Raw genomic sequence first — 24808 nt, forward strand, 5'->3', positions numbered from 1 at the left:
GAGTCACAGAACTTGAAAGGCGTGGGCGATGTAGATTGTGCACTGACTTGGCAGGATGTATTTCTTTTCTTTTTACATATCAGTACTCCTCACTGTACACCAGTGCCCCCTGATCCAAACTCATCTTTTTGAAAATGAAAATCACAGTTGTTGAAACATAAAAAATGTGTTATTTTGGAGTGCAGAATGTTATTCCAAGAGTTTATTGTCAACATCCAACCCACGGTAGCTTGATTAGGAATAGTCTGTCAATTCGGTAAAGTATTTCCCTTCTTCTCTCCTCACGGTAGCCAACCTTGAGAGCCCTAGGCTCCACCCTTTAGAAATTCAGACTGAATCCGGCTGTGGTAAGGCCCAGGAATCTGTATTTTTAACATCTCCCTAAGTGATCCTAAAGATTAGCTGGATTTGATATCCACTGCTTTACATACGTAGTCATATTTTATTAGCTGTTGCTTCACCTTATGTATGTCCATAGAGTGAGCAAACTTCGTTCCTCTGAAACAAGTTTTAATTCACCAGACTTAATTTTAAGTAGTCTAAATTACACATTCCTGAGGCTGCACAAACAGACTAGAAAGTGCAGACCACATACCAAAGACTTCTGGATAACCTCTGCAGTAATGCAACCAACCGCAGTAGATGCTTCCGCTGATAAATTGCTGTTCTTTTTTCTCACTTATTTGGATCATTATAGAGTGGGACTGGTGGTACCCATTCTTGCTGTCACTGCCTCATCAAGAATCACTTTGTCCGTTAGGTTTGTCTGGAGGCGCAAATGAAACAATATATGTAACAGAGACTTGTGAAACATAAACCGAAACGTGGGGCAGAAACCCTTGCTGGTCATTTTACCATTGCACCTCCAATGCTAGCATATGGTAGGTGCTCAGTAAACATCTGTGGAATGAATAAATTGAATATTAAATATTTGCTAAAGAAATGAATAGTAGGGCCAAAAATAATCCTGGAAATTTTTGCGGTTAACTTTAAAATATTTTAGGATCTTAGGCACTAGAAACATATGTAGAACTAACACTATTTTTAGATGAAAATTACCGGAGTAGGTGAATTAACCCCAAGGGTTCATTACTAAACTGTGGGGTGCTGACCCTGGGTGTTTACAGCAATGGCAATGTGTTAGGTCCATGGGTGAATGAAAAAAGTTATTATTTTTATTATTTTTTAAATAAATATGTAGTCATGTCATGCAAATGCAAAAAAAAAAAAAGAAAGAAAAAGAAAAAGAAGCCAAACTGTTTTTCTATAAGCAAAAGATTATCTAGGTGAGCAAACTTTAAAGTTATAAATAACATCTACCAATAAAAACATGTTTTTGGTTTTGTTTGTTTGTTTTAGAGGAAGTACCTTCTCACAGCTCCTCTCTCCTCTGTCCTGTCCCTCCCAAGCAACCACTGATGGACTGAGCACTTGCTACCATGTTTCCCCGAAAATAAGACCTAGCCAGGACATCAGCTCTAATGCGTCTTTTGGAGCAAAAATTAATATAAGACCCGGTATTATATTACATTACATTATGTTATATTGAAGTAAGACCAAGTCTTATATTAATTTTTGCTCCAAAAGACGCATTAGAGCTGATGGTCCTGCTAGGTCTTATTTTCGGGGAAACACGGTAGTATTAGTAGGAAAGGTGTTAATTGCCTCTTTAATGCTGCCTCGCAGTTCATTGGCTGGTCTTAATGTCCCTTATCACGCAGACATTAAAATCAGATGGAGCCTGTCACAGCCTTGAAATTGTTCTTCTCAAAATGGAGGCCCATAACATTCCTACATCCTTTCCACAGATGGTTCAAATTTAATCTCTTAAAGCTCCACCCTTCCAGTGAAGGTCCTCAATTTTACAATCCGTCTTTTTACAGGGCCCAGGTATATTTCCTATTGGATATTTAAAATAAAACACACACACACCTCACATTGAAAAAAGTAAGTTAAGCAAGAAGCAAGGCTATGGCGTCTTCAGTCTCCAACAGTGTTTCCTCAAACACCACACAAACTTGAAGTAATGGGGCAAGGGACACTTACTGAATCACCCACACCACTTTCCACTTATTCGGCTCCTGGATTTTCCTCGGAGGCCTCTTGTAAACGTTGCTTTTTAACTGTGGCACAGTCGCAGTTATTAAGTAAAGTTGAGGCCTTGCCAACTTTCTGGTTTTGCTGCCCAAATTACTGAATGTTGGTTGATTATAGCCCTAAAACACCCACATACTAAGAAGCTTTTAAACATTTTCTCCCCTGGGCAATCACCTGGTACACCTGAACTAAAAGTCTACCACATATAAATTAAGTATTTACTCAACTAACTGCTGCTAAAATCAATGGCCTTGAGGAATACATTAAAAATTACATAACAGACCTTGGCTTTTATGAATTAAAACTCCTAAAACTTAAATGCTATGCCCTTCTCTTGACCTGGAAAACTGATTTTAATTTTATATGCAGTAGTATGAACAACCCCTAGAGATAAGCACATTGTTGTTAAGTGTCCAATGTATGAACTCATATACGAAGTAATAGCGCAGGAAAGGTAAGCTGGAGGAAAGAAAAAGCTAAAATATATAATTTTGAATTATTATATGTATGTCAATATTTAGTAATAAAGAGTACAAATGATAACCTTTCACCATCCAAGTTGAATAACTGCAGTAAAAAGAAAAGTACATATCCCAATAATACATTCATGACAAAAAAAAAAATTACTGTTTTAAGCTTCTAATTAGAAGGACAATCCTGATCAAACATTATGCCAAAGGTAAAAGGTACCAATAGAGCCAAGGGATGCGAGGATGGAGGCATCTGAAAAAGAGAGCTTAGCCCCAATTCAGGCTTGTGTTTTCACACATTTCTTTTTTTGTCACAAATAAGGACAAGGAGCATGGGAGACAATGGAAGGTGAGTTTTCTACCTGGATGAAATGATTGAATAAGAACAATGAAGTATACAGATGTTGTGTTATAAAGTTGTACACCTAAAACTTATATAATATTAACAAAAGCTAATAACATTAAAAATGTACTTAGAATTTAAAAAATTGAGGTTTTTATTTAAAAGAACAAAATAATTGTTGCCTCCATGGTTTCAAAGACCTGATAACTAATGACAAAGAAGCAGGCACTACAAAACGTGAGTCAGGCATGGAGACACTGCAAGTGCCAAACCACGGTTTAGGGGTGATTTCTAATTCAAAGAGCATGATTTCCCCTGGGTCACAACAGTTGAACAAGTAGTCAACTCCCATGAATGCTTCGTAACCAATCACCACCCGGGCAAATTCTTACAGTTTCTGCAGCATTGAAATCCCAAAAGCGAGGTGAGGGCTGTTGAACTGAAGCATATTGGAACATGGAACCCATAGTATGAACAGTGATCAAGGCCATTGGCAAGAGAGGAAAATCTCACATTGGCAGCGTCTAAGTGTTTACTGCCCGCTGAGATATTTTCAGCATAAACGTTGGTGGCCTAAGCAATATAACTTGCCCCCACTAGCTGCAGCAAGAGTAAAAAAACACAACAAAACAAACAAATGGCAGCCCCAACTTGGAGCCCAAAAAACTACCTCACAAGAACCTGAGGCTGCTCCAAAGGATAGGATTGTAACCTTTGAAAAATAAAACTTACTTTTAAAAAAATCTGAGAAGCTTGATGGATTTATTCAAAAAAGAAAATGCACTCATGGCCATAAGCAGAGCAGTACAATAATTCAAAGACCTGCTTAAGTCTCTTAATGAATTACACTTGAGAACTGCAAACCTAAGGACTCCCCAGGATACCTGGGAGCAGTTGAAAGGCTGGAAGAACAACAGGACAAGGATTAGCCAGGACTCAGACAGGGAAAACTGTGTAAGAGGGGCAATAGGTAAAATGAGTTGGAGTTAAAGAGATCTTAGGGCTTTGTGGTTGGGGCAAATTACTTAACCCCTTGGAGCACTTCTCTACCTTGTTTACTCATCTGTAAAATCTGTAAACATAACTATTTTACAAAAGATCGTTGTGAAGATTAAATGAGAGAAGGTGTTTAATGTGCCATTGAGCAGGTGCTCAGTGAATGACTGTTGCTTCTTGATGGTGTAACAACTTAGAAACAGTGAAAGTTCTAAAAGGATAGCATTTTTCACTGCAGTAGTTAAAAACTGGAATTTATCTGTATGTCCGTGACTAGGCAATGGTTAAATAAATTATACGACATCAACAGAGTGAATTAGTATGCAGCAGTTTTAAAAAACCGTTCAAGCTATATTAGTTGAAATTGATGAACTAGTATGAATAGATGTTCAGGATACACTATTCGGTGGGAAAAAAACTAGCTGTATAAAAATGTAAATAATATTCTATCCTATGAAGTAGTCAGAATTTATGAAAGAATCTCTCATTGATGGACACTTAGGTTGGTTTCTGTTCCTCTCTTGAAGTTTAAAAAAACTCTCTCTAACCAGGTTTGTGGTTTATTTTTGTTTTGTTTTTTTTTTTTCATTATGATGGATTCCTAAAATGGAAATTGTTAGTCTAAAGAGATATACTTTATGAAGCTTTAGAAAGATATTATCAAATCACTGCAATCACACCATATCAATTTTCCAATTACGTACACATGAATAAGACTGCCCATTCACCATGCCATATTTATTTTGCATACTTTTTAAATGTTGTTCATTTTATAGTCCAAATTCATCTGGGGTCATTTTAATTTGCATTTTTAATTATTGTTAGGAATGAACATTTCTTTCATGTGCGTGTTAGTATATTGTAGTTCTTCTGTAATTATTATTGCCCTCTGCACAGTTTTCTATAGAATCTTACTAGGGGTTTTTTTCATTAAATTTCAAATAGTCTATACAAAAAAGGTAGAAAACCTTTGGCTATAATATTGATAGTTATATCATGCAAAAAAGTTATTTGGTGTTCTCAGTAAGCCCCAAGATTGGACAGGGGTTCTGAGAAGAAACAAAAGAGAAAAAGACCTGAACAACGACTACACACAGACACACACAGACACACACACACACACACACACACACACACACACACACACACAGAGTCACATAGATAGCTTATAGCTTCAGATCTAAACTATAGCCATGGGCCAAAAGTCAGCACAAAAATATTAACGCTCCATATATCAAAATGTTATTCTCTTTCCTAGTGGGTACCAGATTTTTAATTTGAGCCCACATAGACAAGTAGACAAATAAAGAAAAGAAAATAGTAACAAATCATTTTCTCTGTTGTCTCTCAGCAAGATAGAATACATCTCTATAATCCATTCATTCACAGAGATCACAAAGGTTAGACCATAAAACCAAATTCTGAATCATTGCTGTCACCAATGGGGAATAATTTATCGATTGTAAAAGTTCCCAAAACAAAAACAAAGCACAAAAATAGTAAAATGGAAAATATGTTAAAGAAACAAGGGATCAGCAAAGTGAACATTCTGTTGCTCCTGGGATTTCACCTCTTGGACCGAAAAGAAATGCCTGGATTGAAGTCGTCCAGCACTCCTCTGGCAACACAGGCTTCTCAGCTGTCAGGTGAATCTATTGGGCATCACAGGTGAACTTCGAAAATGTTTACAAGACAACTTTTTTTCAGTTAAAGTTCATTGGGATGACAATTATTAGTAAAGTTACATAGGTTTCAGGTGTACGATTCTGTAATGCATCACCTATATATCATGTTGTGTATTCACCACCCAGAGTCAGTTCCTCTTCCGTCACCATATATTTGATCCCTTTTACCCTCATCTACCACCCCCCCTTCCCAATTTTTCTAAAAAGGGTATAGTAATGTATGATTTTCATACAGATATAAAATGAATGTGCCAAAGATTTTATTTAATTTACTAATTATAGAGGGAACCAGTAAGATATCACATACAGTTTAAAGGAGAATAACATACCTGGGAAATAAAAATTGAAATTAGTTTACAAATAGATGCAAAGCGGATCCCAATACAGGGCAATACTTAATTGCATGGCACTGGATACAATTAATTTGCATTTCTGTAGCCAAGAATAATTTGCCTTATCAGTCTTCTGTAACTTAAAGAGTTGTAAAATAGCACAAAAACAATGAAAGGCAGAAAATACTTGGATGCATGAGCCACTCAGGACACCCATTCTTTTCATTTTACCCATCTCAAAAGTCTAATTTATATTTAATAAAAAATATAATCCTATATATTCATTCCCAGCTAGCATAAGAAATTAAGTACTATGGGGGAAAGACAATACAAAAGTTTCTCTCTAGTCCCAGATCTAAATTTCTTATCATCTCTTTGTACAAAAGAAGAGAGAGCAAGTAACTATTCTTTTATATATCAAACATAGAAAAGGCCCAATGAATAATATTTTCCAATTGTAGATATTGTCTAACTCTTGTAGTATCTCTCTCACCTCTCTTATCAATACCAGATCAGTTCCCACAGGAGCTCACTAGGAGCCTGTAAGTGTGATAGACTCTCCTGAACAAAGATAAAGGGAACAAATCTTTTTTTAATGATTATAATTTGAAGGAGAAAGAAAGCATATCAATAATTTTGAAAGTGATCAGCTTTTCATGAAACCCACCATGAACAGGTTATTTTCACTAGTCTGAATTAGTTCCAAATTCGACACATTTTTACTTAACAAACTCAAGATAGGATTCTTTCTGATTTATTAACCTGTGATCACATGTGTTTGCAAAGTCCTTCACTGGGAATTCTGCAGAGTTAATGACCCATGGCGTTCAGCAGAGTCTAGACAATTATTATATGAGTCTGGGACACTGCTTTGATCCTATATATTTTCAATAATGTCACAGCCCAGGGCCTCAAATCTCCTGATTGGAATTATCACCACTCCTGAAAAAGATAATCTGGGAGGAAACATGAAAATGTCTCCATGGCCACAGCCTTTTTAGATCTGTTTGTTACCATATTGAAACAAGAAGAAAATTAATTTAATGCCAATTATTTGCATGGACTGGACTGATTAACAATATGATTTATGTATTTTAGGCTCGACCAGGTGACAACTCTACTAGAATCCCTATCCAGACAGAACTGTACATACAAGCTATCATTTTTGACCACATTTCCAGAAGAAAGACTTAACTACCAACATGTTAGATGATTCCTTAATTGTTTGCGAAATTTAAATGAAACCTGTAACCTGAAGCAAATTAGAATAATAAATGAGTTCAATACCTGGAAGACAAATTAGAATATTAAAAGCAAATAAAGAAAATTAGAAAGGAAACCATAGCCTTGGCTGTTTTTTATTTATTTTTTTTATTGTGCAGCTAGCCTCTTAATCTGATTTGAGGTTTTTCTAATTTTCTCCCCCTGACCACTGAGGCTGATTGCAACAGATCATGGGAGAAAATCTTGTTGCTACTTCAAGGATACAGTAATTAGTGACATATTTTGTAGCTCAGATTTTCCAAAACAAAAATGTTTCAGGTCCTACATTGCCAAATCTAGTGGACCAAAAATTATGTCATGTGGCATAAAACCTTGAATATTGATAAGGGTCACAAATTGGAGGGCAGGCATAAAGAAATATAAATACAAGGTTTTCAATAACAGCAAATGCGTGAATAGTATCTGAAATAGCCCATGAGATGATGTATAAAATGAATAAACGTGTTAGATATTTTTATGTGCCTGGATGATATGAACCCCAGGACAAGGAAGCTGAGAAAATGAAATCTAAAGGAAGCCAGAAAATTTTAGAGAGATGAGGACTTCATAAGAGAGAAAAAACAAACAAACAAACAAACAAACAAAACAAAACAAACACATTTTCCTTATGTCCCCCTGTAGGTGGCTTTTCTGCAGAAAAGATACTATTCAGAGGCCACTTGTGATTTAAAATGAATGTTTAGTTCTTCGTTTTCTGCTTCTCATTCTCTTCTCTTCCCTTTCTGAACAATCCAGCACTAAGGCAGTTAGGTGGGGCCAAGCAAGGTGGGTAATCTGTCCAGCATGTAGTAGGGAAAGCCCAGAGCAGAGCGTCAGTGTTCCAATGGGGTAAGAAGGGCATATTTATGAGGGAGGTGATGGCCACCTGAACATGGTGTCAGCTCCCGGTCAGAGTGAGTAGGGCAGTAGTCAATTAGAATTGGATGTATTGGTGTGGTCTCGTCATTTTTAATAAACAGATAGAGAATATATGTTAATGTGTATATGCGTACATATTCCTTTGCTTTGTCCCATCCATGGAGAGGACCTAGGGGCCACAACACCCAATTTCAATGAGCACAACTGGCACCCAGATCTCAGTTTCTCAATACTGTTTTTACCAATAGGAATCAGGGATTCTTGGGGAAAATGACTGATTCTAGGGCTGAGACAGGGGAAATACAAGAGTCTAGAATATCCTTTTGTGCCAGAAAGCAAAGAAGTTCTCAAATAAATAAAGGGGGTTTATCAAAAAGACACAGAACCCAGCTTGAAAGGATTCCCACTGGTCAAATCTGGGGACTGTTTGGACATCAAAATAAATAATGATAATAACAGGCGTAAAATAAGAAACCATGAGTCCATTCTGGTCCACATAAATGAATAAATGGAAAGTTTGAGGAGGCATGGGATATTTGCATAGTCTCTCCCTAAAAAATACCCATTAATTACAGAGGGACTAAACTAATGGAAAAGTCTGGAAGACACCAATTTCAGTAACTGATAAAAGAGACTATGAGGCAAACTGAATTTGTTCCCCCACTGAATAAGATGCAGCCAGAGAATTCAACATCCTTTTTATAATAATCCTACCCAACCATAACCTGAATTCAACCAAGAGAACACCCAGACAAACCCAAATCCAGAGACATTACACAAAATAACTGCTCTGAGACCTTCAAAATTGTCAAGATCATGAAAATAGAAGACCGAGAAACCGTCCCAGACTGAGGGAGAGTAGAAAGACGTTATCATCGGATGTACACATGATTTTGAGTTGTATCCTTAGCCTATAAAGGGAATTTGGGGGCAACTGGTGAAAATGGAATGGTTTCTGAAGATTCAATTATAGTAATGTAAAAACGTTCATGAACCTGATTTTGATGATGACGTTGTGGTTATATTAGAAAATCTCCTTGGTTGTAGGAAATTACCCTAAAACATTTGGGAGTCGAAGGACATCATCATGTCAGCAAATTGTTTGTAAATATTTTAGGGGGAAAGATCTTTGTGTTGTACTTGTAATTTTTCTGTAAGTCTGAGATTATTTTGAAATAAAATAAATATTTGATTTATCATATTTATAAATTCAAAGGTACTTACTTATACTTTAAGTATATACATAAATTTTATTGTTCAATCTATAGATTTGATGAAATTTTAACAATTATTTTATGAGTTCTATAGATTAAATTCCTTTAAACATTTTAAATTGTATTTATAAACTTTATTACATTCAACTTTCTAATGATATAAAATTTTTAATTAACAAATAAGCTTTCATACATATTTAAATGACTTATAAATTTAGTAAATTAAACTTATAAATATAATGACTCAGCTCTCTTAAAAGTTTCAATAAGGTTTAAAAATTTATAAAATTTCAATTTAAAATCATGTCTGAATTAATTATTCAAATATCACATTTAATTTAGAATAGTGAGGCCTACCTATTAGATACTCTGGACTCCAATATGCCAGTTTTTAAAAAAATGTTTTAGCTATTTCAAACATTTTTAAGTATAGGTATTTAAAATATTTGAAATACTTAATATACGAGTATCTACAGATTATACCCCATATTTAATTCCAAGGTTTAAGACACTAAAAAATCAATCATACCATAACAAGGAATTTTTACATTAACTTCCGAACTGAATTTACTGATAATAAATACTGAACGGAGATTTGAGTTGGGTTGTGGGATGTACTCATTTGCTAGGGCCGCCATAACAAAATACCACAGACTGGGTGGCTTAAACAACACCAATTTATTTTCTGAGAGTACTGGAGACTGAAAGTCCAAGATTAAGGTGTCCGCAAGTTTGGTTTCTTCTGAGGCCTCTCTCCTTGTCTTGCGGATGGCAGGCTTCTTGCTGTTTTCTGTCTGTTTTTCGTGTTTTTTAACATGGATTTTCCCCTGTGCCTATCCCTGGTGTCTCTTCAAGGGTCAGAGTTTCTTTTTCTTATGATAACACCAATCAGATTAGATTAGAGTCCACTCTAATTATCTCATTTTAACTTAATTACTTCTTTAAAGGCCCTGTCTTAAAGTACAGTCACATTCTGAGGTATTGGGGGGTAGTGCTTCAACTATGAATTTTTGGTGGGGGACACCGTTCAGCCTATAATTGGGATATGGACTACAAATATCCCGGACATTTTACTCATGACCAGACCTCTCGGCCAATGCTTGGCCAAGTCTAGACCTCTGAAGGTTCCAATATCATGCCTTTCAAATATGAGTTGCCTTGCTATCCAAGAACCTTGGATTCAATGTCATATTATCTAATTTTGTAGTCAGATTTGAGTTTCTAGCGCTCACCCAGGTTGATGCATATTGAATGAATCTGTTTAAGGTTTCATTCTATTTCTGAATTGTTTTTATATTCTTTCTATTAGCAAAACCCCAACTCCTATAAATATTTAAATGACAACTGTTGTACTGAGCATACCTCTTACATCTTGCCTTGTTCTGTGGTCACAGTTCTAAGGTCAAACTAATGCAACTATTGGAAATTGGAAATTCCCTTCATATAAGCTCATTAAGGTGACTTTTACCCAGTAGAGAAGAGAAAGCAATTACAGAATTGTTATGCCTGAGTCCAGGGTACATTAAGAAAGTAATTAAAACCTGAAGCTAATGGTTGAATGCAGGGCCAAGGAAAGGGAATATGTGAAAGTCTGTGAGGATCAGAAGAAGGACAGTGGGCCAAAGACACAGGACCAAAAATGAGCTAGCTGACTGAAAGGAAATTAAACAAGAAACTGAGCAATGCAATAAAGAGTAAAGAGCATTAAGAACCAGACTATTTGGCAAGCTAATGGTGGTAATTGGCCAAATCACTTTATCTCTCCAGACTTTGGCTCTTGAAGGTCCCTTCAAAATCCAAAACATCTATGATTTCTTCTTGCTGTTTTTCTAATCTGTTTATAGACTCCTTCAACTAAATAGAATTGCCTTGCAGGTTAAGTGTAATTTTCTCCAAGTGATAGTTTAAGTGTATTATCCAAAATCTGGTTGCAAGTGACAGAAATCCAATTTTAACCTTTATTATAAAAACAGAGGGGTGTCTCCCATAACTAAAGAAAGGAATATGTCTGCATCTCTGGAATAGTCATGATCAAACACTTGAACACTTTCAGAACTCCCCGTTTATTCATTACTGTGTGTGTTCCTCTCTGAATCATTATTCTCTTCTGACAAAACAGCCTATTTTCCACATACACACACATCTCTCTCTCCACCCCACTCCCATTTCTTCCCTTCTTTCTTTCTCTCTTCTCCCCTCATCTCTCCCCACCCCACTCCCATTTCTTCCCTTCTTTCTTTCTCTCTTCTCCCCTCATCTCTCCCTACTTCCCACCCTCTTTCTTTTCCTCCCTTACCCACTCTTTTTTTTCCCAACTCCAGAATCCCAGAGAAGGGACATTGACATAGCTTTAATCAGGAGCCCAGTCCCCCCTGAAATTTAAAAATCTAAACTGGTCAGGCTGTGCAGAGTTATGTTCCCCATAATTATGGCAACTATGATAACTTTGTGAATGAATGAGAATCTTCAGAGAAGGTAATTGTGCAACAAAACAATGCATCCAGTTCAATGCAGGTAGGGAGACTGTTTAGGAGAGAAGAAAGGAAGTCTAGAATGCTCAGTTTCTGTCATTGGGCAGCAATTTATTCTTCATCTTTTCACTGGTGGTGACAACAGAAGGAAAAGCAGCAGTGGCAATGTTGACTGGATGAATATTCTCTCTGTATGTTTCCTGTTTTATAATACAATTTTCTTAGATAAGCAATTATATAATCAAACTACCTGATATATGACCAGCCTCTTCAATTTTATTATATCTCCCAGAATAATGTGATTTAAACAATAGACTATAGCCATAAACTATCTTAATCTCGAGGAAATTAAAAGGAAATAGCTGCCCATTCATGTATGGAGGACCAGTTGTGATCCAGACACTCTTTCAGGGCACAATAGTGCTTTCCTCAAGAAATTCACCAGCTTGGAATAAAAACGGAATCTAAGGGATCTTATGTTTTTATTGTTGTTGCTGTTGCTCCTGCTATTGTGAATGATTTTCCCTTCACTGCAGCTACCAATAGTTTGTTGCAGATACTGCCATGTTTCCCTGAAAATAAGACCTAGCCGGACAATCAGCTCTAATGTGTCTTTTGGAGCAAACATTAATATAAGACCCGGTATTACATGATATCTTATCATATCATATCATATCATATCATATCATTTCATATCATCATCTTATAATAGACCCGGTCTTCTATTATAGTAAAATAAGGTCTTATATTAATGTTTGCTCCAAAAGACGCGTTAGAGCTGATTGTCCGGCTAGGTCTTGTTTTCAGGGAAACAGGTTACATGAATTGGCCAAGATTTTCCAGAACCATGTTAAATCATGAGGGTGATGATGCTGGTTTATTGGGAATTCCACTAGGGAAGTATTTCCTAAAGTATGTTCTGTAGCACACTAGTCTACAGGAGGTAGACTGCCAAAGGTATCTGCCAAAAAAAAAAAAAAATTCTGGTTAAGTATGGTTGTGAAAATGCATACCATAGCTTTCTCCTAGAGATTCACAATGTGACATATTATTGACTGAGAAGTTCTAAAGTAAGGAGAGCTCTACAAGTTTATTTAACCTGAGCTCCTAAATTGTCCATTGATTAACACTGATTCATTTTCACATGAAATACCTATCAGTGTCTGCATTACTTAAGGTTTTTTGGTTGTTACTTGCAAACTACACAAAACAAATCTCACACATTTAAGCAGAAAGAGGAATGAACTTGAATGCAAGTAAGAGTTGATATCCAAGATTCAGTAAACAAAGAATACAGAGGAATACTGGAAGCCTGTATGTCAAACACTGCCAGTGATAAAGCTGAGTTCCAACTATTCCCCAGTCTCTGTCTCCCAACCCTAAATATCAAATTCTCAGGAGAGGAAACCTGATCAGCCACAGGAGGGTCGGTGTCCATCCCTGGATCAGTCAGCAGTGGTCAAGTTCAGATGATAGACATAACACCTGGAGATCCATCCCTGTGTCTCAAGGGCTATTTCTAGAGCGAGGGTCTATCATGAGTTGAGAATAATACAGCCCAAGAATCATCTACTGTGAAATCTCTTAAAACTAGGATAATACAACACAATGTGTCAAAAAGTATTAAGTGATGTTGACTCTTGATTTAATATTAATATTTTAATTTTGTTATGAAATATACACCTATATTCCTAATTTTGTGTTGAGAGTTAACCAGGAATGGATTTCAGTGTTTCCTTCCAAATGCAATTTTGCTATCAATTGAAATTATTATTATATAAGTAAAATTAAGTTGTATGATTTGCTATGTATATACATTTTGAGATGCATTCCATATAAAAATGCTTCTTGAATGGTTTCTTTAATAAACTGTCCAAATTGGTTTGCTCATCTATTATTTGAGATTTTTGCAACTCTATTTATGAGAGTGCTTTCTATGTATGTAGTTTTTTTCTCTTTGCCATTAAAACTTTATGTATGGACACTGGATATTGAATTTTATGCAATATTTTAAATTAATAGACTTTTTTTTCTTAGATAAGTTTTAGGTTTACAGAAAAATTAAGCAGAAAGTACTGTTCGCTTCCATATGTTTCTTCTCCCCACACTTACAGTTTCCTGTTATTAGCATCTTGCATTAGCATGCTGTATTTGTTACAATTGATGAACCAATATTGAAATTTTAGTTATTAACTAAATTCCATAGTTTACATTAGGGATCACTTTTTGTGTTGTTCAGTTCTGTGGGTTTTGACAACTGCATACTATTTATGTCCAGCATGACAGTATCAAAGCAAACATGCAAACACCAAGCCCTAAGTATCCTCTGTATCCCAACTACTCATCCCTCCCTCTCTACCTTCTTTCACCTCTGGCAACCACTTTACCTTTTTTACTATCTCCAGAATGTCACATAGTTGAAATCATATAGTATATAGCCTTTTCAGATTGGCTTCTCTCACCTAGCAATATGCATTTAAGTTTCCTCCATGTTTATTCATGACTTGATAACTCATGTCTTTTTCTATCACTAAACAATAATCCATTGTGTGGATGTACAACAGTTTGTTTATCAATTCAACTATCAAAGGGCATCTCAGCTGCTTCCAAGTTTTGACAATTATGTGTAAAATTGTTATAAACACCTGTGTGCAGGCTTGTGTGTGGATGTAGGCTTTCAACTCATTTGGGTAAATATACATATATCTAGGAATGTGATTGTTGAATCATATGGCAAGACTGTTTAGCTTTGCAAGAAACTTCCAAACTGTCTCCCAAAGTGGCTGTACGCCATCAATGAATGACAGTTCCTGATGTTCTGCATCCTTGTCAACGTTTGGGGTTGTCAGTGTTTTAGACTTTAGCCATTCTAATAGGTATACAGAGGTACCTTGCTTTAATTTGTAATTTCCTGATAACAAATGTTGAGCATCTTTTCATATGATTATTTTCTACCTGTATATCTTTTTTGGTGAACTATCTGTTCAATATTTTGTCCACTTTTTAATGGAACTATTTTCTTATTGTTGATTTGTGAGAGTTCTTTGTAAATTTTAGACACATGTCCTTTATCAGATATGAATTTTGCAGATATTTTTTCCCAGTTCCCAGTTCATGGCTTTTCTTTTCATTCTCTTAAAGTATATAGTTGGGTTTTGTTGTTGTTGTTGTTGTTTTTAATGCCATACGAGCTTTAACAGATTCTTTTTAATAAAACTTAAGTTGTCTTTTTCTGTATTCAAGAAAAGTTTTTATGTAGAATTTGGATTATCTTTTTTTAAAAGTTTGACATAACTCTCAACAGTAAAACCACATGTTTCAAAGCTTTTCAGAAGAAAGAAAATTTGATTGTTTTTATGAAAGTAATTGATGTTTCTATTTCTTGAACAATTTTGAATGTTAAATTTTTCTCAGAAAAATAATCTACTTCACTGAAATTTTCTAATATATTTTCATATAATGATACATAGTTTTGTAATATATTCCTCTATACTTTCTTGTAATATTAAATGTCTAATTCTTATTTTTAAAATTTGTGTTGTACCTTTTCTCATAACTATATTTATAAGAGATTTGGGTTTAAGGTGCCTATCATTTTATTTTTGAATTGATTATGATTATTTTTTATTAATTTTGTTTCTATTTTTATTCTTAATCATATCCATCTTCATGCCTTTTTTAGATTTGTTTTGTTGTTTTTCCCAAACTCCTTTAGATGTGAGTAGTCATTTATTTTTATTTCTGCTTTTTAAAAATAATAAAACCATTTAACAAAATCTCTCCTTCTGAGAACAGCTTTGACCATATTCAACAAATTTTGAGAATTACTGTTCTCATTTTTTTTACTTTGCAAATACTCCATACATGTAGATTTACATTTGCCTTTAGCCCAAAACTTTTTTTAATTTGTTTTAATTTCAAAGTAACTGTAATTACTTTTATCTAAGCTTGCGAACGTGATTCTTTTTTTTTAATTAAAGTTTATTGGGGTGACAATTGTTAGCAAAGTTACATAGATTTAAGTATACAATTCTGTAATATATCATCTATGTATCACATTGTGTGTTCACCACCCAGAGTCAGTTCTCTTTCCATCACCATATGTTTGATCCCCTTTACCCTCATCTACCACCCCACTCCCCCCTTACCCTCTGGTAACCACTAAACTATTGTCTGTGTCTATGAGTTTTGTTTCTTCATTTGTTTTTCTTGTTCTTTTGTTGTTTTCAGTTTTATATACCACATATCAGTGAAATCACATGGTGCTCTACTTCTTCTGTCAGACTTATTTTGCTTAGCATTATAATCTCAAGAGCCATCCATGTTGTAACAAATGGTACTATTTCACCTTTTCTTATGGCAGAATAGTATTCCATTTATGGACAACTTCTTTATCCATTCATTTATCAAAGGATACTTTCGTTGTTTCCATGTCTTGGCCACTGGAAATAGAGCTGCAATGAACATCGGAGCACATATATCTTTAGGGATAATTGTTTTCAGATTATTTTGGGTAGATGCCCAACCAAGAGAGGGATTGCTGGGTCGTATGGTAATTCTATTTTTAATTTTTTGAGGAATCTCCACACTGCCTTCCATAGTGGCTGCACCAATCTTCATTCCCACCAACAGTGTATGAGAGTTTCTTTTTCTCCACAGCCTCTCCAACACTTGTTACTATTTGTCTTGTTGATGATAGCCATTCTAACTGATGTGAGGTGATATCTCATTGTGGTTTTTATTTGCATTTATCTGATAATTAGTGATATTGACCATTTTTTCATATGTCTATTGGCGATTTGTATGTCCTCTTTGGAGAAATGTCTCTTCAGGTCCTCTGCCCATTTTTTAATTGGATTGTTTTCTTTTTTTGTTGTTGAGTTGTATGAGTTCCTTATATATTTTGGATATTAGCCCCTTATCGGAGGCATTGTTTATAAAAATGTTCTCCCATTTGGTTGGTTGCCTCTTTATTTTGTTGGTGATTTCTAAATTTATTGCGTTAATGCCAAAGAAGCTTGCCTTTACAGTTCCTACTTTGGGGGGGGTTTGATATTTTCTTTGTAACTTAGCTTGCAATTTGTTTTATTTTTTAATTTATATTCCACAGATGGTTGAAAAAACTGCATATTGTTTGTTTTAATATGCATTTAAACTTTAGTAACATATTATCCAGTCAGTTATAATGCCAAGTAAGAAGTTACCATATGCCTTGGTTCTCTCACACCATAGATGCCAACACATCCCAGAACCCTTCACCAGCCTTAGCAATAGAAAATCCAACTTCATCTTCTGATGTTCTACCCCCTGAAGTGTATTTGAGTTAGTTCTTTAACTACTCTGGGCCCTTCTTCAGTTGTGCAACTCTAGCATGTCATAATTCTCTAACTGCTGTCAAACACAGTTTAGAATACTGTACAAGGGCCTACCACACGTATGGATTGTGACCACTCCTTCAGTTATCACCTGAGGAGAGTCAGCATGCAACTCAGCACCTGAAGACCTGCATCTGAAACTGTCACATACCATGATGTGTCTAGAAAAATGAAAACATACTTATTAAGCACCTACTGTGTCCCAGGCAATCTTCTAAGCCCTGGGACTGGAGCAATAATCGGTGAAGTCAAAGCCCCTGATCCCAGCAACCTTACCCTCCCAGTAAGGAATACAGACAGTAGACAAAGAAACAGCCAAGAATAACATTAGCCTATAATTTTAAACTGTGCTTCTAAGACTGAAAGACCTGTAGTGTACTATAAAGAGCAATGATTTTGGACTCAAGAGATCTACATATGTGTGCCAGTGTATTTACATTTAGCTGAATTATTTTAAATAAATCACATTTTATTTTTCCAAGCCTCAGTTTCTCCACATGAAAAATAAAGATAATAATATCCATTATTGTTAGAATTAAGTGATATAATACCTGAAACAATTCCTTGCAATAAAATATTATTGCAGAATTCTTCCTATTGCCCAATAAAAAACATATCCTGATGTTCTATTAGCTTCTGTGGAACATCAGTAGGCAATAGCAGAACAACACAGGCAAAGGGCCAGGAAAAAGGTGGCTTAACTCCAAAATTAAATAGAGATGTCTCAACTCTTAGCATTTTTTAAAGCAAACCTCAATACCCCGATAGTAGACTGGGATAACAATTTTTGATATTTTGACATGTTTCTTTGAAACAAATGTAAACACTTTTTTAAAATGCAAAAAAAATTGCTAAGCATAATAAAATTTAGGGAGGAAGTACTAAATGCCAACTCATATTTTGACATTTCAATGTGAAATCTGACAACATAAAGTGAGAATATATGATAAATTAGAATTAGATATATACTACCAGTTTTGCTCCATTAATTGTATTAATTTGACAAAATGCAATCTGTTTTTCACTTTTACAATGAACATTATATAAGGATGTTTTATCACAGTCCATAGGAGCCTGATGCAGGCCACTGCCAATCCTATAATATTTCTGTGTCTCAGTCTGTCTCTCAAAATTAAGATGTATGGTTCCACTACCTGTTGAATTTTTCTGCCTGAATAATTCACTGGCACATCAACTTCAACAAATTCAAAATGGAATTCATAATGTTTCTCTCTAAATCTTGTCCTCTTCTAGACATTTATATTCCTATTACCATCTTTCAATATCCAGAAACTTCTACTTAGTTTCCAAAACTCTATTAGATCTCCAATCTTATATCACCCCTGTTTTACATCTAACTACCATTGCCCTAGCTCAGTTCTGTACTGTCCCTTACCTAGACCAGATTAAAAGCCGCCTAGTTAGGTGTTCAAGACCAGCTTCCTTCCAGTTTCAATCCATCTACATTGTGGAAGACAGAATAATGGCCTCCAGAGATGTCCATGTCGTAATCCTCAGAACCTATTATATAGCAAAAGGGGACTTTGCAGCTGGGATTTAGGTTAAGGACCTTGAGATGGGGAAAGCACCATGGATTATACAGGTGGACCCACCCTCGTCACAAATTCTTAAAATGAGAGTGTCTTTCCTCATGTGATCCGAGGACAATGTTTATGGTTGATACAGTTCTTTAAGGATGTTCCAATGTCTGTGTCTCCATTTCCTAATTTGCTTATTTTGCCATATTTTGAAAACAACATTTTGTTGTCTCTAAACAATATTATCCCTAGGGCGACAGAGTGAGACAAATGTGCCAAACATATGGATGACAGGGAAATGATTTTCCCAGAAATGATAACCACATGAAAGTTCTCAGAATGACCTCCTGGGCTTTGGGACTCTTTAGCCATAGAAAATGCAAATTATATGGGCTAAAGTGGGAGTCATACAAAAAGAAAAGGAATAAGAAAAGACGTTCAATATTTTGAGAAAAGAGAGTCACCATCTTGACATATAAAACATCTTCATTATTCCTGCAGAATATTGACTCTACTTCTAAAATGGCACTGTTGGGGAAAAAAGACAATCACTGTTGTTGGAACTAACAACATTTGGAGACACACAGGGAGCAATAATTAAATTATATTGGGGAAATCCCTTATTGAATGCCTGCTCTGCTGGGCACTAGACTACAATTTCGGGACACCAAAGTTAATAATACAAGGCTTTTTCCTCTATAAGCTTAAATTCTAACACAATTCATGCTTGATTAATTCACTAAGGGGCTAACTGACTTTCAATGATTGCTTTCAGTGATCTGACTTTTGGTAAATTGACTTGCCTCTGAGAACTTCTGAGAATTTCTGAGAGCTAAGAATATCGTAGTAGTAATAGATAATTAAGTGATTTGAATTAAGTGAAATAAAGAGTATGGCAGAAGTTTTCATGAGATTATTTGATCGTGTAAGTAAGAAGCACGTAGACAACTTTCTGAATGAGGTGATACCTAAAATAAGTCCTGAAGAAGAATGAAATAGCCAGGCAGAGATGAGACATCTACAACGAAAGAGGAATTAGAGAGAGAACAAGATGTGTCGGAGGAACTCTTAAGTAGCTGGACCAAAATATCTGAAGTAGGATGTGAGCGGGGAGACATTAAGAGGGAGAAGTAAACAACAACCAGATCATGAAAGGGCCTCCTGCATTTTAGCCGTGCATTTGTATTTGTTTTGAGAAACCTAGGAAGACTTGACAGGAAAAGCAGAGATAGCAGTAGGATGAAGGTAAGGCAAAATGGGAGAAAGAGCATTAATTTTTTTAGATTAGATTACATGGACTTGGAGAGAAAAAAAAGGCTTGGTTGGTTCTTGAGCTTCTGCAGGGATGTGATTAGATTGCTGAGTATAATGGATATTGGACTAGAACGAGGAGAGGCAAGGGGATCACTTAGGAGGCAATTGCAATAATTCCTGCAAGAATCCTAAGGCAGTGATAGTGGCCTAGAAAGAAGGAAACAAATATGAGAAACATTTTGGAAGTAGTATTAACACAACCTAGGGATCTATTGGTTATGGGGGAGGAAGAAATTAACAGATGCGCTAAGGGATCTCTAGCCTGGGAAACTGGGAAAGTGATGACGGCATTAAATGATATTAAACCTAGTGAAAGTGGCACACGGTTCACTGTGGAGGTTGGAGAAAAGCTTGGTTTATTATGTTGACTTGCATATATTAGCCAAGCATCTTCATGGAGTAAAGTTATACAAGAGCTAAAAATTTGTAACTCAGTATAATGTTTCATTTAAAGTATTTCCTAACATCTTTCTATGTGGTTTTACACGACAAAAGGAAAGGAAATTAATATTTGCTGAATACCTGTTATATGCAGGCATATTTTAGAGTATTTCCTCACATTCTGTCCTCTAAAACTCACAAAATCTGAAGAAGATGATGTTCAGGAAACTTAGAAGCAATCACTTCTGACTGCATCTATAGCCTACACCTTAACTGTCTAAGTTACAGGCAGTCTGTGCTCAAGGCCACAGACTAGCAATTGCTCTGCATTTCTTAGCACAAAAGGCCATAGATAGAATAATACGTTATATTTGGGGGGCACTTAGCTTTGTACATCTTTGGTAAAGTAATCCATTTGGTCTTGTGGTGTGTGATAGATTAAAACTGTAATATATTATTTGGACACTGGATGGCAATATTCTAAATAGGCTAATGTCTACTTCTGTATGTTGGGGACAGTTTTACATTGGGTTTGCATAACAAACCTTCATTTCTGAAATCCTATTTACTCTCTGGCTTGGTGAGCCTTGTAGGGTATTTTTGCCAATAGAAAAATAAAGGCAGTTTGGCGAACCCTTCCATCCAGTTCATCCAAACACTTGCAACAGGTCAATCATATCGTCACGGATGGATAATGATGAAAAAATACATGTAGTAAATTAACTCCAGGAGGCCAAGGACTAAAGTTAAGTTTCCTTATAGTGAAATTAAGAATCTGAACACATCCAACTAATTTCTGTCTCAGTGGAAAATGTGAACATCAAGAATTCTGCAGCATCCACATCTGATCAACATACTGTGAACTGGGAGTGGTCTGGGTGTGACAATGTTTCGCTGTCCCCTAAATTGGGGCATCTATGTAATGCTTTGTTATGTGGGTCTGTTTAAGGCAGCCTAACACCAGATTAGGAATGTAAAGGGGAAGAAATGAGGAGGACAGTGTCATTTGGCTGCAATTTGGTAGTAACACAAAAGGGGAAATAAGGGAGACGGGGGTCATTATCTGATATATTTGTGCATGTAAAAATATGAAGACTTCCCCTTATGAAAAGAAAGAATATAGAGCTGTGTGTATTTTGATCTTTTTGTTTCTTTGTTTTGTTTGGGTTTTTTTAGGGTTTTTTTTTTGTTGTAGTAGTAATTGTTGTTTTTGTTGTTATTGTTCATTTTTGAGAGATTCAAGAATGAAACTTGCAGCCAGACTTGTACAGTCCAGTAAGTCATATGGCAGGTCCCTCAAAGGTTACATAGGCTAAACTCTAGGAAAGCTTCTCACTTCCTCAAGCTTTTCAGAGGTAGACCTTAACAATAGATTTGAAACCAAAGCTAAAGAATAAATTACTGAAGCCAGCCATGTGTCATAATAGCACAGATCTTGGCCATTTCCCTGGGCAGTGTCTCAAAATGGTAATAAGGAAAAGTAATTTTAGGAATTACATTCACCTAAAAGCATCTAGTGAAGCTGAGCTCTCGGGACGGCTGTTAGAGCTCTACTGGCTTCAGGTGCAGGTATATACTCGGGCCAGAGGGATTTATTCTCATCTATCACAGCTTGCTCTGCTAAAAACCCACTGCCGTTCTCCTCATAGTACAAGTGATATTTTGAAGCACAGGGAAAAATTTATATCTTAAGACAAACATAAAGCACCAGCAGTGAAACCTTGTTTAACTGAGACTGCTGAAAATTATAGAAGATGCTGAAATAATTAGATCAAAATCATCTTACAGCTTAAAAAGAAAATATCAGACAATATATCTTATTGGATTTTAACCCTTCTGATTTCTAAAACAGGATGGAATTAAAGACAATGATATCTTCTCTGAAGAACTGATTGTCAGCTTCTGGGTATACATCTACGTAACAACAATATACTAAAGAAAAAGATTACATTTAGAAGTAATAGAGTATGTACTTGTTTGAGTTGTAAGGGAAATAAAAAATCATTTCCACAATTGCATGTATATACCCACTTGCATTTGTATATACGCAGTTTCCAAAAAGCTTGGAAAGTATACTATTTCTAAATTGTTTATTATATTTATAGAGAGGCAGAAGAAGGTTATTTAAGCAAGGGGTTATGGAAGGATCTTCACAGCGGTTATCATCCAAAATTCCAGTGCATCCTAAACTTGGCTCAGTATTAGGCATAACTGGGAAAGTCTTTTAAAAATACATATTCTAAGCTACATCCCAGCTCTCGGGAATCAGAATCTTTAGGCAGTGGCATGCTCATATATGTCCATTAGAAATTATGAGGTGACCCCTTTCTGTTGGGGTGCCATGGCCCAGCGGGCAGCCCTCTCGGGTAGGCTTCTTTCAACATGGCTCAGACCTAGTCACCATCTGAAATGCCTCTTGGTCTTCTGAAAATGACAGGCTTTATTTGCCTGCCCATGGATGAAAGGGCAGCTTACCCAACTGCAGCCTTCCCTTCTCACCCTACCAGCTTCCCACTTTCAGAATTTTCCCGGTGGGAAACAATCACTAATCTCTGTAACCACTTATAGTCCCAACCCCAAGGGAACGTGCATTGCGGCCACACCCGATGCTGTGCGCAAGGCCCCCGGCTGTACCTCAGCCATAATCCTGCAGCCCAGTCAGTATCTCGTACAGGCCCGCCCAGTCTCCATAAGTATTCTTTGACTTAGAGATTCTCATTTGGTTGGGAAAAGAAGCATCCTCTTCTTCCCTCCGGGAAGAGAGAAGTCAAAATGTGTTCTATACCTACGACTTTCTTTAGGAAATTCGTCTTTCTAAATTATAATTTTCTCTTTTATATACTGGAGCTGAGTCCTGCCAGTTGAGAGACTAGTTTGTTCACCATGTAAAAGGAGGAGATAAATTTAGTGATTCTCTTTAGGATATGGGAATACTTATCTTACCGTTTTCAGCTTTCACCTTTAGCTAACATTCAGGAAAAGTCACTTTTAACATCCTGTTCCATAGATATTTAAACTCAGTGAGCTTAGTTCAATAATAAAAATATTGTGATGGTTAATTTTATGTGTCAAGTTGAGTAGGCCACAGGACACCCAGATATTCGGTTAGACATTATTTCTAGTGTGTCCATGAGAGTGTTTCTGGATGAGACTGACATTTGAATCAGTAGACTGAGTCAAGCAGACTTCCTAATGGGGATGGGCCTCATTCAATCCATTGAAGGCCTAAATGGAACAAAAAGATTGAGTCAGAAAAAATTCTCTCTCTGTCTGCCTGACTGTCTTCAATCTGGGACATGGATCTTCTCCTATTTCTGGACTTGCACTTGGATTCAAACTTGTATCATTGGCTGTCCTGGTTCTCGGGCCTTCACATTCAGACTGGAAGTACCCCACTCGCTTTCTAGGGTCTTCAGCTGGCCAAACGCAGACCTTGAGACTGCTCAGCCTCCATAATTACATGAGCCTACTTCTAAATTTCTTATGATAGATAGGTAGAGAGTTTGATGATAGATGATAGATGATAATAATGATAGATAGATAGATAGATAGATAGATAGATAGATAGATAGATAGATAGATAGATAGATAGATATGGAGATGGAGATAGAGATTGAGAGATCCTGTTCGTTCTGTTTCTCTGGAGAACCCTGATACCTATTGGTAGTTTTTTCTCACCACCTCCTGCTTAGCTGATTCTGTGTGCCTGTTCTCTCCCTCACATGAGCCCCCAGACAAGACTTCATGAGGAAAATCTCATCCCATAGCTTTTCTGTTCTCTGCTAACTCAAAAACAATCTCAACTAGATTGCACCAACTCAGTTAAATTTTAAATTGCCTACTATTCAGAGATTTTTCACACTAGTTTTTAAAGTTTTGACAGCTTGTTGTTGACCGCAGTGGGAATCTTTACATCACAGAATTGGCAAATGCTAAAGATCAGGGTTTTTAAGGGGAAATCCAGTTTTACTAGCACCAGTCAAGAGTAATAATTTATAAATACTCCCTCCCTAAAAGTTGTGCACTCTAAGTATGGATATTACATTTTTTAAGAAAACATTTTTAAAAGAGGTTTTTTAAGTAGAATAGTAAAAAAAAAAAAAAAAAAAAAAAAAAAAAAAAAAAAAAGCTTAAAATAACTCCTCATTCCCTTAACGTCAAGACTATGGCTAACTTCAGACTTAGAAGCCTGGAAAGGGGAAGGGGGACAGAGAAACATAACTAGCTTCTTCTCTGTTCTCCTGTCCTGCTCTTGTAGTTCCCCTCTCCCACTTAGTAGCTGCTGTTTCTGATCATTCTAGGGTTAGACTTCCTCGGATAACAACCTGGCATTGGTTTCCCCTGAATTGTAGTGGATGCCCACTACAATATTGTAGTGGATGCCCACTGCTGTACTCTTCGTCTCTGGGTTTCTTTTGAGGTCAGAGTTCTCAGGTTGGAGACTGCTGGT

The 24808-nt window shown here is 36.1% G+C and overlaps 1 protein-coding gene across 1 annotated transcript in view; it reads left to right on the plus strand.

The window, feature by feature from the left end:
- The window catches only part of CFAP299 (cilia and flagella associated protein 299), a 521988-nt gene extending 514730 nt beyond the window's left edge, over window positions 1–7258 (plus strand). The window contains exon 6 of the mRNA XM_033106360.1: window positions 7022–7258. Coding sequence (XP_032962251.1) covers window positions 7022–7117 — 96 coding nt within the window. The 3' untranslated portion in view covers window positions 7118–7258. The remainder of the gene's footprint in view (window positions 1–7021) is intronic.
- The last annotated feature ends 17550 nt before the right edge of the window (window positions 7259–24808 follow it).

The sequence above is a fragment of the Rhinolophus ferrumequinum genome, chromosome 5 (genome assembly GCF_004115265.2).
Source record: "Rhinolophus ferrumequinum isolate MPI-CBG mRhiFer1 chromosome 5, mRhiFer1_v1.p, whole genome shotgun sequence".
Lineage (NCBI taxonomy): Eukaryota > Metazoa > Chordata > Mammalia > Chiroptera > Rhinolophidae > Rhinolophus > Rhinolophus ferrumequinum.